Below are 23846 nucleotides of genomic sequence, written 5' to 3'. Positions count from 1 at the left end.
TAGGAACTCCCTGTCTGCCTCCCCCCACTCCCATTCTTGCAAAGAGCAGAGGGCATCAGAACAATAGATAACGGGTTAAAACTTAATAGAATACTGAAAGGAGGACAGTGGCTATCTAGAGATCCCTATACCATTTGATAAGTGTAAGGACCTTGAGGTGATGACCTGAGCATTTACGACACAACATGACAGATGTTGTAAATTTAGTGAGAACTGCAGGATTCTCACTAAATTTACAACAAGAGCAAGATTTATGCTTTGAAACTCAGGAGGAGGCCATTTGTTCCATCTCTGCATGCTAGCTCTTTCCGTGTTCTACACCTCTGAATTTCTTTTCTCTCTCTATCCATAACAGTACAAACATTTTCTCACTGTTGTTTGCTTTTTGTAGTCAAAAACCAGATTGGGAGAGTAAATAGCCTTTAAAGATGGCCAAAAAATAATGCAGATTTGCGATTATAAAGTCCCGTGGTTGTATAGGTTTTGAATATTACTGATGCAAGAGAGGTACTGCCAAAGCTTTTCATCTTCCACTGCTATGGATGAATGTAAGAATGCCAAATTTCAACTGATTGCAACATTTTATACCACAGGAGAAAAGGGTGCTGACTGGGTGGTAAAATATTTCTGTCTGAGGTGTTGGCTTCAGTTTGTCAGATGGGCTTGTAATGTGGCTTGTCTATGCTCACTTGAAGCAACACATTCGGAAACAGAGACCCTCTCTCTGCAAACAAAAGGAATATGTTTGAGACTTCAAGTTTATTTTTGAGTGACAGGGAAGCTTGGAGAGCCTATATTGCCCCACAGCTTACCTCTGGGCCAATTGGAATGCACAGGTGATGGTGTTTGCTTTCTGTCTCTTTCTGCAGACGGACACTCTGTCGGAGGTGAATGAGGACCTGGGCCAGGAGGAGATTGTGCAGCAGTGTATGCGGAATGTAGCGTGGCTGGAGAAACTCTTTGACTCGTTCAGCGAGCTCCTTACACAGGTGCAGCAGCAGTGTGCGTGACACCTCCCGCGATCAACAAGGCTGCCCAGGACTATCCTTTTTCTTTCTCTCATTCCTCCATTCCCCCTTCACTCCATCCCAGATCCCCCCTTGCTGCCACTATGTTGTTCCCAGTCCCGGTCCCTCCCTCCGACGCTGGACTCTTCGTCCAATCCGAAAGGACATAGGACTTGACATCAGTGATCAGTGGAGCTGGCCTGACTTTCATCACCGGATTTACGGTTTTATTTTTTGGGATTGTTGTTGTTGCTGTGCAGTGATTTCAGTACAAAAATATTCAGTTAGGATTGTTGAATGACTTATGACTTTCTTCCTTGCCCCTCAGATAAATCCTGACAGCCTAGGCCTCGACCTGCTCTCAGAGTATTGAGGGACATTGAGGCTTTATGAAAATGGCAGCAGATGTGGGGCATGCTGGGAGGAAGGAGTGTGGAGGAAATGCCCAGTTGAACGCCTTGCAAAAAAAATGTGGTAGTTCCTTTTTTTGCAACCCCTCCACCTCACCCACCTTCTGAACATGCTATCTGCCGTTCGATGAGATGAGTTGTGGCCTACTCACCAATGCTCCATTTGAGGGTCACGTATTAATCTAATTGATTAACGGTTTCCTTTCTCTCTGGTGAAACTGCGTAAAAAACACAGCTGGAAGGTGGGTGTTTGAGGGGATGGGGTCAGTGATCAAAATGGCTTCCACACTGGCCATGGTGACCTGAAGTGTAGCAGAGAAAGGCCTGCAACAGAGGAAAAGAAACAGTGTTTAAAAAAAAGAAAAACAACATTAAGACAAAGGTTACATTTTCTTTTATTTTTTAAAAAAGACAAACTTTCATTTAAGTTTAGGTCAGACTGCCTATCACGATTTGTCTTTTAAAAACAAAAATGAATTCAACCCCTTCGGGAAAGTAAACTATGATCGTATCCTTGCCTTTAATCACAATCCACTCCCTCATTCTCAATTTTCCTCAGATTCCAAATTTTCTAAAGAGATAGTCATTATTGGTTGGAGCACTGCCTCCTTTTACTCTGATCCGATCCGGGTCTCATGTGGTCAGCAAGGCAGACTGCCTTCCGTTGGTTATTCCTAGTGTTGGATATGTGAGATAATGGATAGCCCGATATGTGATAGCTGATACCTCACTGCTCTGGGCAGGTTGCTGACAGTGGAGGTGAGGGTGGCAATGTTTGAGTTATAATTGTCTTGTTCTTCCCTCCCCAATCCCCATTCCACCCCTACTCTTTCTAACACGTCGCTGTCTGACTCTTGTCAATTTGGAAGTTGTAAACTATCACTGATTCAGCCTGATCTGTTGTCCAGTACTGATTCTTCCATCACTAATCTCACCTGTTCCCTGAACGCACCTCCTTTATGCCATCCAGTCCCAGCCCCCCAGCCCCTTGGCATTTGCTTAACCCTAACACCCCCCAATACCCCCACCTCCTTTCCAAAGGCAAATTCCTGAATATAACAACTTGACCTAATTATTGGTCGGTCCAGGGGAGAGGGCGTGGATTTTTTGTTCCCTTTGTAGGAGGCAAGAACCAAAGTCAGAGGTGAGCAAAAAATGTCACACACGTAAACCATCAGGCCGCTTGACTGACCACCTGGGTGGGATGCTCCCTATCCAACTGTCCCACTGGGCACCCCTTGGCTTTTCCTGAGTGTTAGGGAAGGGGGATTCCCTTGAGTATTGTGCTTCCCTTTCTCCGAATACGCCATTTTACTCAGTCACTTGCTTTCTTTGCTTGTCTCATGAGCTGCTGATGTGGTGTGCCAGCTACTTGAGCAGAGATCTGATTGCGATGTTATATTTGGACTTTTCCCCGGCCAACTGACCAGGACAGAGTTAGGATATAAAATAGGCAACTTGTCAACATGTTAAGTGTTTCTGCAGAGATTCCAGTGCTCTCCTAATTTGGAAACTTCAAAGTCCAATATAAATCTTTTCTTTTTACTGCTCGAGCATTGGAGGTGAGGTGGGGTGGGGGAGGTTGGAGTGAATTGCTGGCTTGTCTAACTTGTGCTGTCTCTAAATTGATCTTAATTATGTGGTTAGAGTTTTGAGAAGCCAATGTATCCAGTCAGATAAAGTCTATGCAGATGCCATGGTGACTGGGCTAGTTTGCCAGTCAAACCTGACCCCTGATATCTGTTTTCCCATTTTGGTTGCTTACCCCTCCCAATGGCCCCACCCCCTTTTCCGATCCCAACAGGTAAACAAAAAGCTGAAGGGTTCTATTTGTAAGTTCGTGTGCTTAATAAGTTAAATTGAACCGAGATGACGTGAAAGTGTAGGAATGAGAGATTGAATGCTGGATCAGCCATGTGCTGCATATTTAATGAATGGCTTTGGGTAACACTGCAAATGGCTGCCATTCAAGTGGGCACGTGACTTAATACTCAAAATGGCTGCCTTCAAAAGGACATGTGACTGGATGGTCAAAATGGCTGCCACTCTGGAGGACATGTGACTGGATAGTCAAAATGGCTATCATTCTGGATATGAGGCAGCTGGACACTACAGATGGCTGCCTCCTTGGAGGGTGTGTAATTGAATATTAGAGAACAGATGACTGTAAATAGCTACCAACTTCAAGAATGAGTGGCAACTGAACACAATTTTACTCTGGACCTGGGAGGTTGGGTGCAAATGAAAATTTGAAATGGCTGCCAGTCTGGGATGGATATGACATATGGCTGTCAGTTGCAAAGGGCGAAAGACTCCAAAGATTGATTTCTTTGGAAACAGGTCCCTCAATCAAAGAAGACAATCCTTCCCTCTGAAAATAGGCCTTGTTAGGCAATCCCACCGCACCCCTGCACCACCTTATAACCTCCCACCTACCCCCCTCAAAAATAACTTCAAAAAGATGAACAGTCTAACGTTAGCAGTTGCTTCAAAGAAAGACATCCTGGGGTCCCATTGACATGACCTTGGTGGATGTAGGACAGGAAGGGAAAACCGGGATGGCAAGGGTGGTGGGTTGTGATGCAGGGGAGGGGAGAAATCCCAGTAAGAAAGGAACTCTGTGGGGAGCAGCTTTGAGCTTTATTTAAAAACTCATTAAGATGAGGTTGAGTGTGACACACTGCAGCAGGTTTTGGACCTAACTTTCCGATTTTAATCAATTAAAAGAAAATCTCCCCCTCATCCTTTTAACAAGAGAATTAACTATTTAAAAAAAAACAAAAAAAAAATCTAACGCTGGCTGAATATAATTTAATCAAGTTTTCAAGTTATTTAAATGCATTTTACTGATTCCATGTCTCTCTTTCCTTCCAGTAAAACAATTTTACAAAAAAAAAATTAGATTCTGTCCTTCTTGGGTGCTGAGTTCTCTGAAGCGCTTTTTAAAATAGTGGCTACATGCCAAATCTCCAGTGTATATATTGTACAGAGCAAATGTCCATGTACTATATTATATTTGAGAGAGGTAATCAATTCTTAACAGAGGAAAAAAAAAATGCAAGGTTGCTTAGCTGTGATGTTCAGTCTGACTGGACCTTATTAGTACCTGGTTTATATAATATGTTCTGAGACTTGTCAAGTGTCCTATTTTATTCAGAAAGGTAGTTTACGACAAAATGGATTGGTGCACCCCTACACAGAGAGACAGCAAGTGGGGGGATGAACTTGCCTGTGATAGGATTTGTCTAACCCTCCCACTTTAGCATAACAGACTCGGGCACCCTGAACTAATGGCTGCAGCCCTACGGGTGTGGATCTCGGTTGCTGCCAGGAGTTGGGCAATAATTTCAGTTCCTTGGAAGTGAGGGACAAATGGAAATGAAATTCAGCCAGAACTGCTGCTCCTGATGCCATTGAAGCCCCCACTGTCTGCAGCATTACGTGTGTGTGTGTGTTTGCGAGAGAGAGAGAGAGATAAGAGACTGAGAAGAACAGTACAGCAGAGTAACGATGCTTATCTCAGTTGGATTTCACATGGGGCATCTGTCAGCTCAGGGTGTTGCGCGGGGCTATGATGCCTGTCCGGATTGAACACACACCATGACTCTCTGGGCTTGTGCGCGAAAGCAAGTCACAGGGAAGAATGACAGTGTGATCGGAGGGTAGAGTAAACCTGTAGAGGCAGTCATTTTCATCTCTGGTCAATCTGATGGCCACAGTGGAAGATATTAGCTGAAAGATGCCCTGTGGCTATATCCACAAATGACATTTTTGCCCCATTAGTTTTTGTGAGCACTTCAATATTAGGCATGAGATCCCAACTTCACCGAAACCCAAAAGGCTCTGGTAATGATATCACTCCTAGCCAACCATCTGTATGAATGTGCCTGAGAGTGATGCTGCTTTTTATCTTTCTTCTGTCCCTGAGTTTTGTTCCCCTTTGCACATTGTGTACATAAGACCACAAGGCATAGGAGCAGAAATAGGCCATTCAGCCCATTAAGTCTTTTCCACCATTCTATGAGATCATGGTTGATCTGATAACCCTCCACTCTACTTTCCTGCCTATTTCCCTTAACTCTTGTTTCCTCACATATTAACAACTTGTCCATCTCAACCTTGAATATACTTAATGACCCAGCCTCAACAGATCTCTGTAGTAAAGAATTCCACATGTTCACTACCTCAGAGCAAAAATTTACTCCTCATCTCTGTCTTAAGTGTATAACCCCTTATTCTGAGGTGATGCTGTCTGGTCCTAGACTCTTCCCACAAGGAGAAACAACCTCTCCATATCTACCCAGTCAAGCTCCCTGTATTTTTCAATAAGGTCACCTCTCATTCTTGCAAATTCCAACATTACTGGCCTAATCTCTCAAGCTTTATCCTCCATACCTGGAATCAGCCTACAATTCACTGTGTGAAATTCTGGTGGATTCACATCTATATAGCAATGCAACATAGTTGCTGTTGTCATTGTGGGAAACATAGAGCCAACACTTGAGCACAGCAAGCTCCCACAAACAGCAATATGTGAAGGACTGGATCATCTGAAGGTTGGAAGATCCATGTAACCCCAGTCGAGGCAAAGCTTCCCTGGCCCTGTTCTTCAGAACACTGCCACTAAATTTTCTATGTAGCCTGACTGAATCTTCTATGTAGCATCGAAATGCCTGACTGAATGTTAGTTGTGCATCTCATCACCACCACCAAACCCCCGACCCCCCAAAAACTTTTATGGCACTGATCAGCCCATTGTATCCATACTAGCCTTCTGTAGAGTAATCCAGTCAGTCCTGTTCCCCGGCTCTACTATTGTCTCTAGTATCTCGCTCAAGCAGACATTCCTCTTGTGTTCACACATTGCTATGGCGATTGTGTATTGGCTGTTTAGAAAAGTTGGCACATTATCATGAAGCTTCATTCCAACATTCAGGCACTTGTCCACCAGCACTGTCACTGGATTGTAATCTGAAGTAAGAGCCTGTAGCTGAATCAATGGAATGAGAGAGTTGATTTATTGAGTCATTATGATTTTTGAGTATCCTGTGGATTAAAAGAACTTTTAGGGTTTACTTTTCACTAACTTATCAATAATGTTTGGATTGGTGACTGTGTGTCTGTGTGAATGGAGCAAACAGTAGGTAACCCTTGGATATGGGAAATTTCTTCTGGCCAGGGCCACAGGAATCTTCTAGAACTTTCATTATATGATGTATTGGGTTGCCAACTCTGGCTGGACAATTTCCTGAAGGTTTCATCACATTGACAACCTCCCAATCACAAAAACTTTGTAACAACTAAAAACCCAAAAGCTTTCGAACTGAAATGTCAAAATGTTTCCTTGATCTTGTTCCCAGGTTTTAGCTCCTAACATTTTCCATGGAGATTAACCTATTTTTCTGATTGACCTGTTCGGGGGTGTTATTACACACCTCTAGAGCAGGTGGGACTTGAACCCAGGCCTCCTGGTCCAGGGGGTAGGGACACTAATGCTGTGTCACAAGATTGTCATCCCCTGGAGATTAACCTTATTTGTCAACCTCGGATACACCTGCCCAAACAAGGAGCATTGTCAACCCTAGACAGGTGATGCCATTTTTTCTAATCCCTGAACCACGCCTGTATCCTCTCACTGGATGCTGCGGTTGTAAACTGAGTGTTGACCATCAGTTTACCATTCACTCTTCTTGAAATGCCCTGGGAGATGCCCATTGGTTTGGTGAAACTAGTTGGGACTTTGGGAAGGGGGAAGAAGGATTTTTCATTGGATATTCTTCCTGAAATCACTATTGTCCTGCCCTCTAAACAAGCTATTGAGCTTGTTGCTCCTGTTATTTATGTGTACGGTCCACCCTTCACTGACTTGCTGGGTCACTTCAGAGGGCAATTAGGAGTCACCCACATTGCTGCAGGTCTGCCACATTGCATTTAGGCCCATCTGGGTGAGGAAAGCAAATTTTCTACCTAAGGGGAACCAGATAGATTTTATTTCTAATTAAAGTTAAAATTCCCCAGCTTCCATGATGGGATTTGAAGGCATGTTTCCCAATCATTCATCCAGTAATATTCCCTTTACTGCTGAAGTAGATGAGTGAGAAAAACAAGTGAATGATTGGACCTGGGGAATTTTATTTTCTTTTAGAAACAGGGGAATTTGCTATTAATTCTCAGAAGGACTCCTCCTTCCCTTTTCTAGGGACTTTTCAAGAGAATGATCAAGACAGTCCTAAAAATAGCCACTCCTTGTTGGTGCCCCGATGAACCAGTTGAGTTTCTTACTGTCAGTCTGACACCACTTTGAAGATTCCTGAGTGGGACTTGGGTAGCCAATTCTGATTGAATGGATTCCTGAAGTTTCATTGAGTAATCTCTAACAGCCTCATTGCCTGCTCACCCTCCACACCTATCATCATGACGTTTCCACCTTCCCACAGCCACAATGTCCTCCTCACCTGTCGGTTTTTTCATCCCTATTTTTCTAATTTTTGTTTTAACCCAAAGCAAAGTCCAGTTTTTTTTTTCATTTTCCATCCAGTTATCTTTCATGCCCAATATAATTGTTCTTTCTCTCCACTGGGTTTACTAATCTCAGCAACGTCCTCCGCAATGAACCTTTATAATTTTTGAAGGTTCCAGGATAATCCCACAGGAGCTGGCAACCACTAGGAGAGTTGGGGACTGAAGGGTATGAGTGCAACATGGTTAGGTGGTGGGGTGGGAAGGGTGGAGTGAGGGGTAAACAGTTTAAGAAGTGTCTCAACATGTCACAGAGCCCCTTTCCACTGGGGTGGCACATTTGATGACTAGGAGTGTGGGAGACCACCTTGCACACTTAAACTATGTTTTAAGTTTCTGCAGTTTGCTTCTAAAGGCAGCGGTGTTGGCACATTTTAAACCTTTTTTGTTGTAAACTACTTTTCTGAGTTGCAATGTTTTCATCCCTCTCACAGACACACATACACACACACACTTTCTCTCTCTCTCTCTCATTATGTACTACTTATTATTGACTTTTTTTAATGACGTGTTTTAACTGTACAATGTTATGGCCTGAAAGGTATTGTTACTGTTTCTGATTTGTGTTTCTGTATTGATGTTACATATATTATATATTTTTAATTGTTTAATAATGTCCTGCAAATGTTATTCTTTTCCTAATACTACCCTCCCCTCCCCCACCCCACCCATCGGCCCCACTTCCCTCGCAAAATGTAAAACTTGCGTTGTATACTGTGTCCACAGAATGAAAAAAAAACACATTCTTCCTCTGTATCGTTTTTTTTCTAAAAAAATAGTTTAACCTCTTTTGTGTTTTAAATGATGAATAATTCATTCGCTGCTTTCTGCATTTTTTTAAAAACCTGTTTTAATATGGTTGTGCGTGACTAGACTCGTGTCTTCTTGTGCTTCATGGAGCTAAGATGCTGTACTCAGGAATGAGTGCCTTGGATTTAAGCACGATGGGCACCAAGGGGTCTTCAGGGACAGACCCCATGAATGCTGGGTGCCACACATCAGGAAGAGGAAATTGCCCTGTCCAGGATACACCAGTGCAGACCCTCCAGTGTAATAGTGAAGCTAAAGAAAAGATTAAATTGTGGAATAGAAGTACAAAAGACCATCACAGAGTCAATCAAGCCAAGGTCACTCATTAAATTAAATCAATCACCCAAAGGAAATTTAGAGCTATTCAGCCCTTCCAAGTTCACTCCACCATTTGGCAAAACACTGATCTGGTTGTGGATTCAAAGCTGCGTTTTAATCTGCACCGCCTCCCTTCCACAAAACTCATTAATTTTTCAAACATTTTATCGCACTCAGCAATAAATTCAATGGTTGACACCTTGACTTCCTTTAAACAGATTGATTCTGTTCTCCTTCATCCCTTTTGCTAACACAATCCTGAAAGTAAGTTCATACAAATGAATACACAAACTGACAGATTAGGAGCATGAGTAGGCCACTTGGCCTTCTGAGCTTTCTCCACTATTCAATAAGATTGTGGCTGATTGAAATAATCTGCATTGCCACCTGTCCACAATAACATTTTACCCCCTTGGTCCTGAAGAATTCGTCTACCTCTATCTTAATGTAATCTTTACTTTATAAGTGGAGAAAGGGTTTCATAAACTGAAGTGCAAAGGGATTTAGGAGTCAGAGTTCAAGATTCTCTTAAGGTAAACATGCAGGCTCATTTGGCAGTTAGGAAGGCAAATGCAATGTCAGCATTCATTTCAAGAAGGCTAGAATACAAGAGCAGGAATGTACTCTTGAGGCTGTATAAAGCTCTGGTCAGGCAGCATTTGGAATATTTTGAGCAGTTTTGGGCCTTGTAACTAAGGGAGGATGTGCTGGCCGTTGTGGGGTGGAAAGGGGATTTATAAGAATTATCCGAAGGATGAAGGGCTTGAGATATGAGAAGAGGTTGAAGCCTGTACTTAACAGATTTTAGAAGAATGCGGTAGTATCTCACTGAAACTTATAGAATCCTGAGAGGCCTGGATAGAGTGGATGTGGAGAAGATACTTCCACCAGTAGGAGAGACTAGGACCCAAGGGCACAGCCTCAGAATGAACAGATGACCCTTTAGAACTGAGATGAAGAGGAACATCTTCAGTTAGACAGGTTAGTGAATCTGATACTCATTGACACAATGAGGGCCAAGTCATTCAGCATATTTAAGATGGAGATAGATTCTTGATTGGTTAGGGGAGCAAGGGTTATGGGAAGAAGGCAGGGGAATGGGATTGAAAAACATGATTGAATAGTCGCACAGACCATTTGGTGGTCCAAATAGCTGAATTCCGCTTCTATATCTTATGGTCTTAAAAAGATTCAAAGATGCTGCTTCCTTCGCCTTTTGAGGAAGAGAGCTCTAAAGACTCTCAACTTTGAGAGAGGAGAACAAATTTATCCTGTAGTGCAAAGGCCAGGCTAAAGCCACTTGCAATCATTGCTGAATGGACATTTTAATAGTAGGATGATCAATCTTAGCCTATTCCTGAAGTCTCCAGCATTGCAAATGCCAGTCTTCAGGCAATTCCATTCATTCAATGTATTATCAAGAAACGGTTGAATGCACTGGATGAAGCAAAGGCTTTATGCCCTGACAATATTCTGATTGTAGTGTTGAAGATTGTCCCTATACAGCAACATCCTGGAGATCACAATCGACTAAAAACTTAACTAGACTAACCACAGAAATACTGTGGTTTCAAAGGCAAGCCAGAAGATGAGTATTCTGCAACTAGTGACACACCTTAAGACTCCTGTCCATTATCCACAAATTAGAAGTATAATGGAATACTCTCCAGTTGCCTGGATGAGTGCAGCTCCAATAACACTCAAGCTTGATATCATCCAGGGGAAAGCAACTGTGTTGATCAGTACCCTATCCACCAACTTTCAACATTCACTCCTGCAACGGGGGCACTGTTGGAATGGTGTTTGCCATCTACAAGATGCACTGCAAACCAGCACCTTGCACACCTCTGAGCTTTAAGATCTGGCAAGTCAAGCAGCAGATGCATCTCCATCAGCAAGTTCCATTCTCAAATCACAAACCATCCTGACCTGGAAATATAATGCCATTTCTTCATCACCACTGAATCAAAATCCTGGAACCTGTTCCCTGATGAAAGTGAGGAGGTGCCTACACCACACAGACACCGGGCTTGAGAAGATAGTTTAGCAATTTCTCAAAGGGAAATAAAGGGGAAGGGAATGAAGATGTGGGCCAAAACAATGGTGCTCACATGAATGAATAAAAACAAAATAACAAAGGGACCTAAGAGACAACTTTTTCATGCAGAGCTGGTGCATGTGTGGAATGAGCTGCAAGAGGAAGTGATAGAGGCTGATACAATTACAACATTTAAAAGGTATCTGGAAGTGTTTAGAGGGATTTGGGCCAAGTGCTGACAAATGGAACTAGATTAGGTTAGGTATCTGATCAGCATGGATGAGTTGGACCTCTATGACTCGAATTTATGGTTTTCTTATGAACAATTGTTACTTGTGCATCCAAAATATAAAATGACTATTAGCTCTGTTTAGTGAATATATCACCAGCATTACAGAATTACTTTGGAGGATCCAGGAATTAAATATTAACCTGTGCACTGTGGTGACCAATTTGGAAGAAAACATATAAAGCATATCTAATAGTTCAGGGATTTTAAAAGTATTTTGAGCACGTATTTGTGGTAAGTTTATTAGTAATTGCAAATAAAAAATGATTTTATTGATTTTTAGGCTGGTTGGAGGTAAGACCATAAGACGCAAGAGCAGAAACAGGCTGTTCAGCCCATTGATTCTATTCCATCATTCAATGAGACTCCTGCTTTATTCTCATAACCTTTAATGACCTTACGATTAAGAAAGCTGTCCATTTCAGCCTTGAATATACTTATTGACGAAGTCAATACAGCCTTCTGCACTAAATAATTCCACTACCTTCTGATTGGAAAAAAAATCTTTCTCATTTCTGTTTTAAATGGGTGACATTTCACTCTGAGATTGTCCTCTCACCATACACTCACTCATAGGGTGAAACAACCTCTCTGTATCTCCCCTGTCAAGCTCCCTAAGTATTTAATATGTTTCAATAATGTCCCTTCTCATTTTTCTAAATTCCAGTGAGTATAAGCCCAAACTATTCAACTTCTCATATGATAATTCTTATCGACCTGGAATTAACCCAGTGAACTTCCTCTGGACTGCCTCCAACAACATATGTTTCCTTGGATAAGAAGGCCAATAGTGTTCACAGTTTTCCAGGTGTGGTTTGACCCATGCCTTATATAGTTTTAGCCATATCTCTTTAATTTATTATATATTTCCTTTGAAAATAAGGCCATCAACCCATTTGATTTCTCTATTAACTGATGAACTTGAATACTAGCTTTCTGTGATTTATATACGTAGGCCGCAAAATCCTCTTGCTGTCTATTCTCTATTACTTGCTAGTTTGCCCTTTTGTTTTCTCCATCTATTATTTTTAGTAATCTTTGTTGGCTTTTAAAACTTACACAATGCGCTGGTGAGTGACACATTACTAAACATCCAGAAATACCTCCAAGCAATACCCTTTACACTTCTTGCTTACATATCAAGCATCTCTGACCCTCACCTTCTTGCAATAGGCAACCAAAGACAGGTCATGAATTTTGTGATAAAACATTCCTCTCCAATCATGGATGATCAAGGAATAAAGTATTCACAAAGACAGGATAATGCCCCAATTGTAATGAAAACAAAATGAAAAATTAAATTGATAGCCTCATTCTTCATAGTCTCACATACTCCCCATTCATCCTGCACGTCACTTCATACTTTCCATCTGTCCCCCATTGCTGACCTCATTATACCATGACAAGCTATGGCACTTCTATTTCCATTGGTCACTATGTACAGTATAAGCTCAATGATCCTAACAATACAATTTTAATTGCATTGTAATGACTCATTAATTTATAATTTTCCAAATTTATGTTCAAAAGATTCCTTATAAAAGTGTTGTTCATCCAGACCCTGATAAGTATTAATAACAGAAACTATAAGCATTTGAAACATTCTATCTTGTATAAATAAACATTATTCAATTGATAGCAGAGATCAGAGTACCAGAGCTGTCAATCAAGCAATATTTACCCTGGGACTCTGACTCAGCACAGTGAATGGATTTCCAGGCTCTTATGCATTTCATGTGCACTTGGGTTTTTCCCAATGGAGTATAACATTCAGAGAAAGAAATACACAGTCTACTAAAAGTAAATAGAGTTATTGCGTAAGACGAAATAAAAGTGACTATGGATCGTTATTGTGTTCACTGGCCCGTTCACGTACCATTAAAAATTCTGGTGCTGCCCGATCCCTGAAGAATGCCTAACTTTTCAAATGTGAACTGTTGAGGTTTTCAATACTCAATTGCTTTAAACATATCGGAAAGCAACTTGACGTGTTTCATATTTTTAAAAACAGTAACATCTCCAATATTGAAATGGATTTCCCTTCTCCCTTTAATCATAGCGTTATAGAGGTCTACAGCACAGAGGTCTACGCCCCTCGGCCTATGATCTTTCACACTTCTAAGATTTCTTGAAGCGACCAGTATCAATGGTCGTCCCAAAAAGGTTAGGCTTTAATCCGAAAACGGAACAGAAACTAGTTGCTATCTCCTTATGCAGTTCGATGTCAAATTATGTCTGATTCTTGAAAAGATTACTTTAAAAATGTTTTATACTAATACCCCAAGAGAACAAGACTTATTTTCTAAATAGTGAACTGACTTCCTGACTTAGCACTATTTTCAGTCGATAATTTGCTGATCACCATGGCAATGGCGGCCAAGATGGCGGCTTACGTGACGTCATCTGAAAGCGCTCTATCAATTTACTTGAGCGTCATAAAGGGGGTGTGGTCCAGATGGCACGTCGCCAGCTGGTGTTAGTCACGTGATAAAGACACGCGATGTTTTCTAGGAATGGGGTAGGAGTAGCTCGGACACGTGCATGCAGCTCAGTCAAGGGCAACGACAAGGGGTCGAAGGGGCGTAGCACACCGTCGTGCTGACCAAGTAGGCGGGGCTGCACATCTTTCACGTGACGCGGCTGATTCAATGGAGAGCTGAAGGGAGCGTGAAGTGTGACGCTAACATGGGCGGAATCACCCATACGTTATGTGACGCGCCGCAAGAGCTAGCTTGTTAAAAGGGACACAATCCCGCGATGTCATGAGACGCACATGGGGCCGTACATTTGCCCCGGCGATTGGGCAGAGAAGCCAAATAGGGACTGGCACCGACAACCGGACGTCAGAATGGGCGGGGCCCACGGTCGCCAAGACGCACGTGGTGGGCAGGACCTTCAGTGACACGTGATGCCAGGGGGCGCGTACAGTCGCTTCCGACATACGAATAGCGGGGCGGTCAGTGTTGGTCACGTAGACGGGGCCGCAGCGTCCGTCTGTGTGACGTTTCTGACTGACGTGAAGTGGGCGGGGCGGATCGATGGTGTCACGTGAGGTGATTGGTTGCGCTCGAGCTGTTTCTCTCCAGCGGCCTGGTGGAAAAGGCCGAGGGACGGGAGAGGGAAAAGTTTGTTACATCGGAAAGACGAGAGCTTTAAACACCCCTTACTGCGATGTGGAAAGGCGAGAAGCTGCCCGCGAGGTTCGTCAATAATTTTAAATGGCGAACGTTTGTGTGAATGACAGTCGTGTAATGGGGAGGAGCCTTCGCTGCAGTGCAGTTATTTATAGGAAAGCAAAACTGATGCCTCATGCTATCACCGTGCACGTTTTTAAAAGAAAGTTTTTCTCATGTATTATTCATCTTTTTTTTCGTATGAAACGTCTTGACGGATTTTGTTCCTTTTGTTGAACTTTTTCAAGTGCCAAAACACACACACTGCTGGAAAAACTCACGGTCTGACAGCGTCGGTGGATGGAAAGTTAACGTTTCGGCTCCAGAGACCGTTCTTCAGAACTAGCAATTCCTGTTTTTGCTTCAAATTTACAGTATTCTTTTGTTTCACTTATTTGGGTTCAAGTCTAACCTGCTGCAGGACATATGGACATGAAAAATAAAGTGCTAGAGAAACTCAGGTCTGGCAGCATCTATGGAGAGAAAAACAGTTAATCTTTTGAGTCAAGTGATCCTTCATCAGAACTGAAAAATAGCTGGGAATTGGTGGATTTTATGCTGATGATGGGGAGGAGGAGTGAGTTGAATAGATAGAGATGTATTACAATTTGACAGCTGAAAAATAAATTACAAGTGAGAAGTACCAGTAGCTTTAAGTGCTCGGCTATGTCTTATAATTTTAATCTGAATGTTGGAACAGGAAGCAGCTGTACAGCTTCTCATAATTTTACCATTCAAGAGATCTTATGGCTGTTCTCTGCCCGATTATCTCTTTGTTTGGTTAACAGTCCAGCAATCTCAATTTTGAAACAAGCAATTAATATAGTATAAATTGCCATTTGTAGGAGAGTTTTTCCTTTAACTTCCTCTGCTCGAAGGGCAATAGTCATAGTCTCTCCAGATTCCCTGGTACCATTCTAACAAAACATTTGTATACTCTCTGTAGCCTATGTATCATTAGTCAGTGATAGTTTATCTCTGGGAACTATTGGGACACAATAATAGTAGAGCGGTGGTCTTGTTGCATAGTGGTTGTCTTAATATCTTGGCCAGAAGACCTGGGTACAAGTCCCACCTTTCCCAGAGGTATACAAACCATGCCTGAGCAGATTGATGAACATAGTTTGTAAGAATGATAGGGAACTAAATTTGGTGACAACAACAATTTATATAACACTTTTTTTAGTCTAAAACAACCAAAGGCTTTTCTTTTTTGGCTAAAATTTCAATCTGTTCTCCTTTGGTCTGTAGGGAATAATTTCATTCAGAATCAATGTAGCAGAAATGACTACAACTTCCCCAACACCACGTCTCCAACTGAGGTGTTTCAAGTCAAAACCTAATAACTCCTGTCTTAATTAAATTGAATTGGATGTCAATTTTTCCCATCCTACTAACCTGGTTTATACAGTCAACTCCTGTCTCTTCCCTCCACTCTCTACTCTCTTATTCCTGCCCTGCTCCCAAAAAAATACTGGGGTGCAAGAATGTTGCTGCAGGACCTAAACGCATATAGACTACAGTGGTACTTTGGGCTTTAGCCTAACCTGTGATAGGAGTTAATCTGTCAACAAAATATAGCCAAGTGTTCTTTCTCTCCATACAGCTGCCTCGGTGTAAAAGCAAAGGTTTCACAGTGACTTGCAAACACCATGGTTGTGCCCCCTATTGACACTCCTAGCCCTCCCAACATGGTAGCAGATGTGGTTTTCGTTATCGAAGGGACAGCGAACCTTGGGCCGTACTTTGAATCTCTCCGGAAGCATTACATTCTCCCAGCAATTGAGTAAGTAGACCCTGTACTGTTTGTGATCACCTGAGACAGACCAGGTCAACGTTTCCTTACTATATAAGAATGCTGTAATCTAGTGGCTATGGCATTGTGCCAACACCCCAGAGGTCCTGTGTGCAAAGCGAACTGATTCATTCTTGTTCTTCAGGAAGTAAAGCCTGTCATCCCTTATCTAGTTCCACCTGTTCATAACTCTTGATCCAGTGTGAGGGACTCACTCCCAGTGCATCAATCAGGTTACAGCAATAAAATATTTGAATTTGTATTGTTTGTAATGCGGAATAAAGTTTGCTTCACAGTGCTGTAAGGAAGACCCAGATGATGAATCCAATGATAGTGATATAAGGAGGGGTTGTCAAACAGACCCTTCAAAGAAGAAAGGGCAAGATTGAACAGACTGTGCCAATTTTTTGGAAAAGACAAGGCTGAGATGACCTATTGGAGGCCTTGAGGATGATTAATGGCTAGAGATAGCGAAGATGTTTCCACATACAGGCAAGTCCAGGACTAGGGATCACTAACATAAGCTAGACGCTAATAAATCCGATTGGGAACCCAAAAAATATCTTTACCCAGAGAGTTGTTTGAATGTGGAATATGATACTTCATGGAATAATTGAAACAAATGCTTGATGCAACTGGGGGAAGGTCAATAACCACAAGGGGTATAGTGTGGAAAAATGTGGTCAGATATAGAGTGCTGGCAGGAGACACATGTTGGGCTGTAACCCGTTAATTGAATAGCTTGTTTCTGTACTGTAGGTAATCTGACTCAAGAAGGACAGATTTAGGGAGGGCTTTCCAAAATGAGGCTACTTGGTTAAACATTTATCACCAGTGGTAGATTGAGGGAAACGGTGGAGGTCAGTTGGAGCAGTTCAGGAATTTTGAGTGTGACAGAATTGATGGACCAAGAGAAAAATGAGAACTGAGTTGATGCTTCAAAACAAAGTGTAGCAGCCCAAATTTTCTCCATGCCTACCATTGTGGTCTCTGGGTGATTATCTGATGCAAGCTGAGATGGATTGAAAACTCAAGCTCCAAAGAAATTTTATTGATTTGGAAAGTTTTTTTTTCTCTAAAAATTGTCTGGTTATTGAAAGGAAATTCATCAAGTAAATATGAACCAAGTACCTTAGAAGAGATTCACTTAGCCCATTATGTCAGTGTTTCTTCTCTGCAAGTGCACCTGATCCCACTCCCTGCCTTTTCCCCTGAGCCATGAAAATAATTTCTCTTCATGTAATTATGTAATCAGTGAGTGGTTATGATCTGGAATGAGCAACCTGATTATATGGTGGGGATAGATTAAATTGTGGCTTGCAAAAAGGGAAAATTTACCTTTGGTTGAGATTTGAATTGAATCTTTCGTTTTGATACTTCAAGTTAGCATGCAAACTTTACACATTATTTATTTTCAATTGCCTTTCAAATTAGAAAGTTAATTTTATCTTAATCTCTTGGCATAAGGCCTTTGATTCTTTCCAGTGGCATTCTTTGTGATGGAGTACAGCCTTGATTTTAACTTTCATAATTTTACAAGACATATTTAATAATAACAGACCTTTCGCTTGACTAAGAGTGTGGAACTACAGCTTTGATTCTGTACTGGGAGTACAGGAAATTTTAGTAGTGACCCTTTCATCATGAATTAGTGCTTCAAAGCAAGCCCAACGTAAAGGAATGAATGGTTTGCTCGTGATCTCCTTAAAAGATCATGGATTTGAACATACATAATGGAAGGAAGTCATTCCAACTATCATGCCTATGCCTGCTCCCATTTCCATGCACTCTGCCCGTAGTCTGATAATTTCACTTCAAGTACAACCTGTTTTCACTTTCAAGATAAACTGCAAGGATTATTAATTTGATAATGATCTGTCAAATCTTATTTCTTTTTGCAGGTATTTTAATGGTGGTCCTCCGGCAGAAACAGACTTTGGTGGTGATGTACGTCAGTTCCTCGAGTGTTTTTGTTGTGTTTGAGTGAACCCTTGAGGTGGTATTTAAATTTTGGTGTACTATATGCTTTCGACTAGCATTTTTCTCAAAAAAAAATAATACAAAGGATTGAGCAAGTGTCAGTATCACTGATCAAATTCCATTAATCTCTGCCCAGATATTGCACCTACCAGGAATGTTTCTGGAGGTTGTGCATATGTTGCTTTGAGAGAGGAATTAAGTGCTAACCTAAACCAATCACGTGTGTACTGATTCCTGTGAAGGATGATGTTGCTTGTACAGAAATAGTAATACTGAAACTCAACACTATCAGTGGAGCAGTGTATTGAGAATAGGAAGAAGTAATGCGTGCATGGTCAGAAAATTATTGGGATGTTATGCGTGTGCCTGTGCAAGCTTTTGCCCAAGAGCATTTTAACGACTTTTGTTTACTTTGTCGATGAGACCTCTTGTTTTCAAGACTTCTCTTGAAGAGAATTATTGTCCTTTTCTGAAAGTAGTGATTCATGTTGGGTTATGGTCCTATGTGACTTCCTTAAAACATCCGCACCCCCTCCAACCCAATACCATTCTTCATGCAAGAGCTAAAACAATGTGGGGAAATTTGAGCTCAAGTGGGTATAATCTTAAAAATAATGAAAAAGGTTTTGGGAGAGAAGTCATTTTTCACAGGAATGGTGGATCTGGAATTCTCTTCCTCTGTTGCCCTCCCTCTTAAAATATGAATTCTTGGACAGTTGGAGCTGTCAGTACCATGCTTGATAGATTTGTATTAAATAAGGTTATCTAGAAAAATCGTCCAGAGGGATGTGTAGTTCAGATCGGCCACAGTCTAGTTGAATGTAAACTTTCCCTTTGTCTTTTCTGTATCTCAGTCAATTTCTGTTTTCCTCCCTTTTTTTTATTTTTCTTAGTCTCTAACTTGACATTGAAATCACTCATTATAATTTATAGTTCTTTCTTTATTGAATTTTTTTCAATCTGCTTGCTTAATCGGATGCTCTGACACATGCCCTGATCATTTGAGTCTCTTAGATGTCCTGTTTCTCTCGCTCCATTATCCTCAGCTCTGATTTTCAGCTTATTTTTAAAATCGTAATTGTGCACGAGCAATTCCAGTTAAACTGTTGTGAAAAATACATGCTGTCCACTAGTACCTTTTTAGGGAAGGACATCTCCTCTTGTTCTGCCTGGCCTATACATTCCTCCAGACTTAACAGCAATCTGGTTGACTGTTAACTGCCTCTGAAATGGCCTTAGCAAGCCACTCAGTTAAAGGTGAGTTAGGAAAGGGGGGGGAAACATATACTGCACTGGACTTGCCAGTGACATCCACATCCCATGAATGAATAAATGATGTGCATTAGTAGTAATAGTTTTTCATATACTAATTTCATTCATTCTTTTTTTCTCAGTATGGAGGTACACAATACAGTTTAGTTGTGTTCAATACTGTGGATTGTGCTCCAGAATCATATGTACAATGTCATGCTCCCACCAGCAGTGCGTATGAGTTTGTCACCTGGCTTGATAGTATTCAGTAAGTAAACAGCATTTATATTTAATCGTTTACTGGATCCTGCAAAGGGATCCTTATCTTTAAGATGAATGTCACACATTTTGAGCATGTACAAACGATATATTAGGACAACAGAAATGTGAAACTTGAGTTACTTTGTGAGGCCTAGAGAAACTTTTTACAGTTTAATTGTTGACTAAGGTTGCCAGCTCACTGAGAGTGGGTAATAAATTCTGAACTAGCCAGTGATGCCTGCATCCCAGGCAGAAATACATTTTTAAATTGTTTCCATTCCCAGTTGCCCTTGAAGGTAGTAGTGAGCCACTTTCTTGATCCACTCTAGTTTATATGGTTTGGGTACATCCACAGTTTTTTTTAAAAGACCAAGTTCCAGGTTTTTGACAGTGACAGTGTAACACACTTCAAAGTCAAGATGGTATGCACTTTAGAGAGGAAATTGTAATTGGCGGTATTCTTATGGGTTTGCTGCCCTTGTCCTCCTGGATGGTAGAAATTGGAGGTCTGAAAGATCCTATCTAACTTGAATTATTACGTTATTGTTGTGCATCTTGCGCACACTGCTAATTTCATAGAGAGCGAATGTTTTAATACCATAGGTGAGATGTTCATAAACAGGCTGAGTTTGCAGAGGGATACAGACAGGTTAAGCAAGTGGACAAAAGCTTGTTAGAATATAACGTGGGAGAATATGAGGTTATACAGTTTGACAGGAAGAAGAGAGGAACTGAATACTATTTAAATGGAGAATGACTTCAGAAAGCTACAACACACAGAATTTGAATCCTCATGCATAAATCTAGCATCCAGATATAGCAGGAACTAGAAAAGGCAAACGGAATATTGCCCTTTATTCCAAAAAGGGTGGAATATAAAAGTAAGGAGCTTTTGCTAGAATTATACAAGACATTAAACAGACTACAGCTGGAATTCTATGAAAGATTTTGGTTCCCTTATCTGCAGAAAGGTTTACTGCCATTGGTGGCAGTCCAAAGTAATTTCACTAGGCTGATAACATATATGGAAGGATTTTCTTGAGCGGTTGAATAGGTTGGGATTCCTTGGAATTTAGAAGATTGAGAGGTGATCTCTATTGAAGCATACAAGATTCTTAGAGGATTTTACAGGGTGGATGCAGAGAGGTTGTTTTCCCTTGTGGTACCTAGACCAAAGGGTTTAATTTCAGAATAATAGTTTGCCTAAGTCAGATGAGGAATTTCTTCTGACATTATGGAGAGTATATTTCTTCAGAATCTATGGAATTTATTACTGTAAAGGCTCTGTCATTATAGCTGATACAGACATAAGAAATAGATGGTTATGAGAAAAGGCAAAAGAATGGAGTTGAGAATTCATCAGATTAACCATGATCTCATTGAATGACCGAGTAAACTTGATGGGTTAAATGACCTCCTTCTGATCGCCTTGTAGTCTAATTTGCATTAAGCAACAGTTAATCAGTTTTTAGGGCGATTTGAGGAATAAATTCAGGTTAAATTCCCTTCTCCTTTTGGAAATACTGCCATGTTATCTTTACATGCACCTTGGAGGTCAATTAGATTTTCTGTTTAACAATTGATTCAAAACAAGTTATTACTGATTATGCAACACTTCAGAGCTCCTCTGAAAGATGGCCTAGATTTTCTTGTTCCGTTCACTGGAATCTGACCCAAAAGTACAAATCTGACTCAGAGGGTAGAGCGCTTCAGCTCAACCACAGCTGATTGTGACAATGAAAACAGTTTTTGGTTGGGTGATAATTGAGAATGTTGATGGCCTTGTGAATCTAACTTCATTTCACAATAACAGTTGTTTTCAATCTTGTGCTGACGAGCACTATTCTGCAGCTCTTTTTACAAGAAAAATGTATGAGTTGGCAACAATCTTAGTGTGAGCTTTGTTAAATAAAAGTGGAGAGTCTGAAGACCCCAAACTATCAGAAAAAGGGTATTTGCCCTTTTGCTGACTATTTCATGTTTTCCCAGGTTCAATCTATTTAAGACTCCATACACAATGAAACATGTTCATTGTGTATGACTAAGTACGCCAAGGCACTACAGTACAAATTCACAGTAAGAGGGGAGCCCAAGTGGAAAAGAACACCCAAAGCCTAATGAGCTAGTGGTTTGAGTTAGCAAGGAAGATGTTTGAAACATATATTTAAATGGATTCTGGGTGAAATGTGCATTCAAAAGAGATGTGATTGAATGAGGTGGTAAGAGGTTTGTGATTGATGAAAGAGTGATTTAATAGACTTTCCTTGAATCCCAAAGTTCTCAGCTATTTTTCTTAAATAATCTGTTTTGTGTTCTCAGGTTCATGGGGGGCGGAGGAGAGAGCTGTAGCTTGATTGCAGAAGGACTAAGCACAGCGCTGCAGTTGTTCGATGACTTCAAGAAAATGCGAGAGCAAATGTAAGATAATGTAGCAAAGTCTGTATTGTTTTGATTTTTTTTTCTATTTGGTAAGGGGAGAAAGTTAGGTGTTGTTTGAGCAACATTGTGCAACAACTATGGCAAGAGATGGATGTGCATTTGTCCTGGTGCTGAGAAGACTGATCTCTTTTCTAGTTCAGAATGGTAATTATAGAATATAGAAAAACTTGCATTTACATAGCACCTTTCACCTCTGGACACTCCAAGCAGCTTATGACCATCAAAGTGCCAGTAAGGTTCAGGCAGTATTCTGTTGAAATGCAGCAGCTGATTTGCTCATGGCCAGGTTCCACAGACCATCTGTTTTTGGTGATAGTCGAGGATAAAGATTATTCAGGACATTGATGAAAAGCTCCCTTGCTTTTGTTTTAAATAATGCCATGGGATCTTTTACATCCACCTGAAAGGGCTTTCATGGCCTCACTTTAATATCTCATCGAAACCTCTGGCAACAGTGTTACTTGTGTACTGCTAAGGACATTCTTACTATATTTAATTCACTCTGCAATACAGTTAACAAAAAAAAACACGAGTCAGTTATTTATTCATAAATGTTTAGATATTTTTTTGTGACCATGCTCTGATTTCTTTGCATGTAATTAAGGGAATGTTTTAAGTGGTAAATAGGTTCTCTTTGGCAACTTTTATATTTTCCTTCATTACTGTTCTGAAGGCTGTCAACGCTTGCTAACAGCAGTTTTTCAAGCTTCGTTCTGCAATTGGTTCCTTTAGCTTAAATATGAGTTTTGACTGTATCTATTAGCAGACTGTTACATAACAGAATGCATCATAGCCAAATCCATTCCTGATCGAGGTAAACTTGCACATTCTAGCCAGGGTTGCTGACTAATGTTGGGAAGCTGTTAAATTGGCACTGGAAAGAAATGCAGTGTAGTTTTACCAGAATGGTACTGGTCTTCCAAGACTTAAATCACAAAGAGAGAGTGGACAAACTAGATTTATCCCCTGAATTTTAAAAGGTCAACAGGTAATCTGATTGAGGTTTTCACATACAAATTGTAACAGAAGAGGATAGATTGGGAGAAACTACTACTGAGTCATAGAGTTTAGCACTTGGGGACATATCCTATAAATTAGAGCCAGACCTTTCAGCTGTGAAATTCAGTAACTATTCTTGCAAGGGGTGGTAAAATCTGGAATGCTCTTTCACAAATACTGATTGATAGCAGATCAGTTGTAAACTCTGTATTGAAAGATTGTTAACTTAATGTACAACAGAATCGAAGACAGTGGTGGATATATGATGGAAACATTAAAATTGTTTGTGTCTATGGTGTGGCCATTCAGTCCATCATGTCTGCAACACTCTCCGAATCAGCAGTTCACCTACTGCCTTTCTCCCATCTTCTCCCTTAACCCAAAGCATTATTCCTCATCAGGTAACAGTCTTATTTCTGTTTGAATGCTTCTACAGAGTTAGGTCACATATTTGGAGGAACAGGCTTGAGACACTAATTGGCCCATTCCTGCTTCTGTACTCCTATCTTTGGTTGTTTGTAACTACTTGCATATGTAATACACTAAAGTCTTCCCAG

The 23846-nt window shown here is 41.0% G+C and overlaps 2 protein-coding genes across 4 annotated transcripts in view; both read left to right on the top strand.

Moving 5' to 3' along the window:
• LOC122542016 (proline-rich protein 12-like) overlaps positions 1 to 8795 on the top strand; it is an 85991-nt gene extending 77196 nt beyond the window's left edge. Inside the window, exon 16 of the mRNA XM_087978275.1 lies at positions 870 to 8795. Within this exon, the coding sequence (XP_087834401.1) occupies positions 870 to 1010 (141 nt within the window). The 3' untranslated portion in view covers positions 1011 to 8795. The remainder of the gene's footprint in view (positions 1 to 869) is intronic.
• Positions 8796 to 14428: 5633 nt separating this feature from the next.
• The window catches only part of med25 (mediator complex subunit 25), a 47992-nt gene continuing 38574 nt past the window's right edge, over positions 14429 to 23846 (top strand). The window contains exons 1-5 of one of the 3 annotated variants that reach the window (XM_043679668.2): positions 14429 to 14591; positions 16171 to 16350; positions 18261 to 18306; positions 19734 to 19858; positions 22171 to 22269. In XM_043679668.2, the coding sequence (XP_043535603.1) occupies positions 16217 to 16350; positions 18261 to 18306; positions 19734 to 19858; positions 22171 to 22269 (404 nt within the window). In that variant the 5' untranslated portion in view covers positions 14429 to 14591; positions 16171 to 16216. Of the gene's footprint in view, positions 14592 to 14711; positions 15026 to 16170; positions 16351 to 18260; positions 18307 to 19733; positions 19859 to 22170; positions 22270 to 23846 lie in introns of those variants that run through there. The other 2 variants (XM_043679666.2, XM_043679667.2) reach the window with 2 other exon arrangements.

This window comes from Chiloscyllium plagiosum, unplaced genomic scaffold, assembly GCF_037043375.1.
Source record: "Chiloscyllium plagiosum isolate Xiang-an unplaced genomic scaffold, Cpla_swu_hap1 HiC_scaffold_33, whole genome shotgun sequence".
NCBI lineage: Eukaryota > Metazoa > Chordata > Chondrichthyes > Orectolobiformes > Hemiscylliidae > Chiloscyllium > Chiloscyllium plagiosum.
This window is presented reverse-complemented; position numbering and strand designations above follow the sequence as displayed.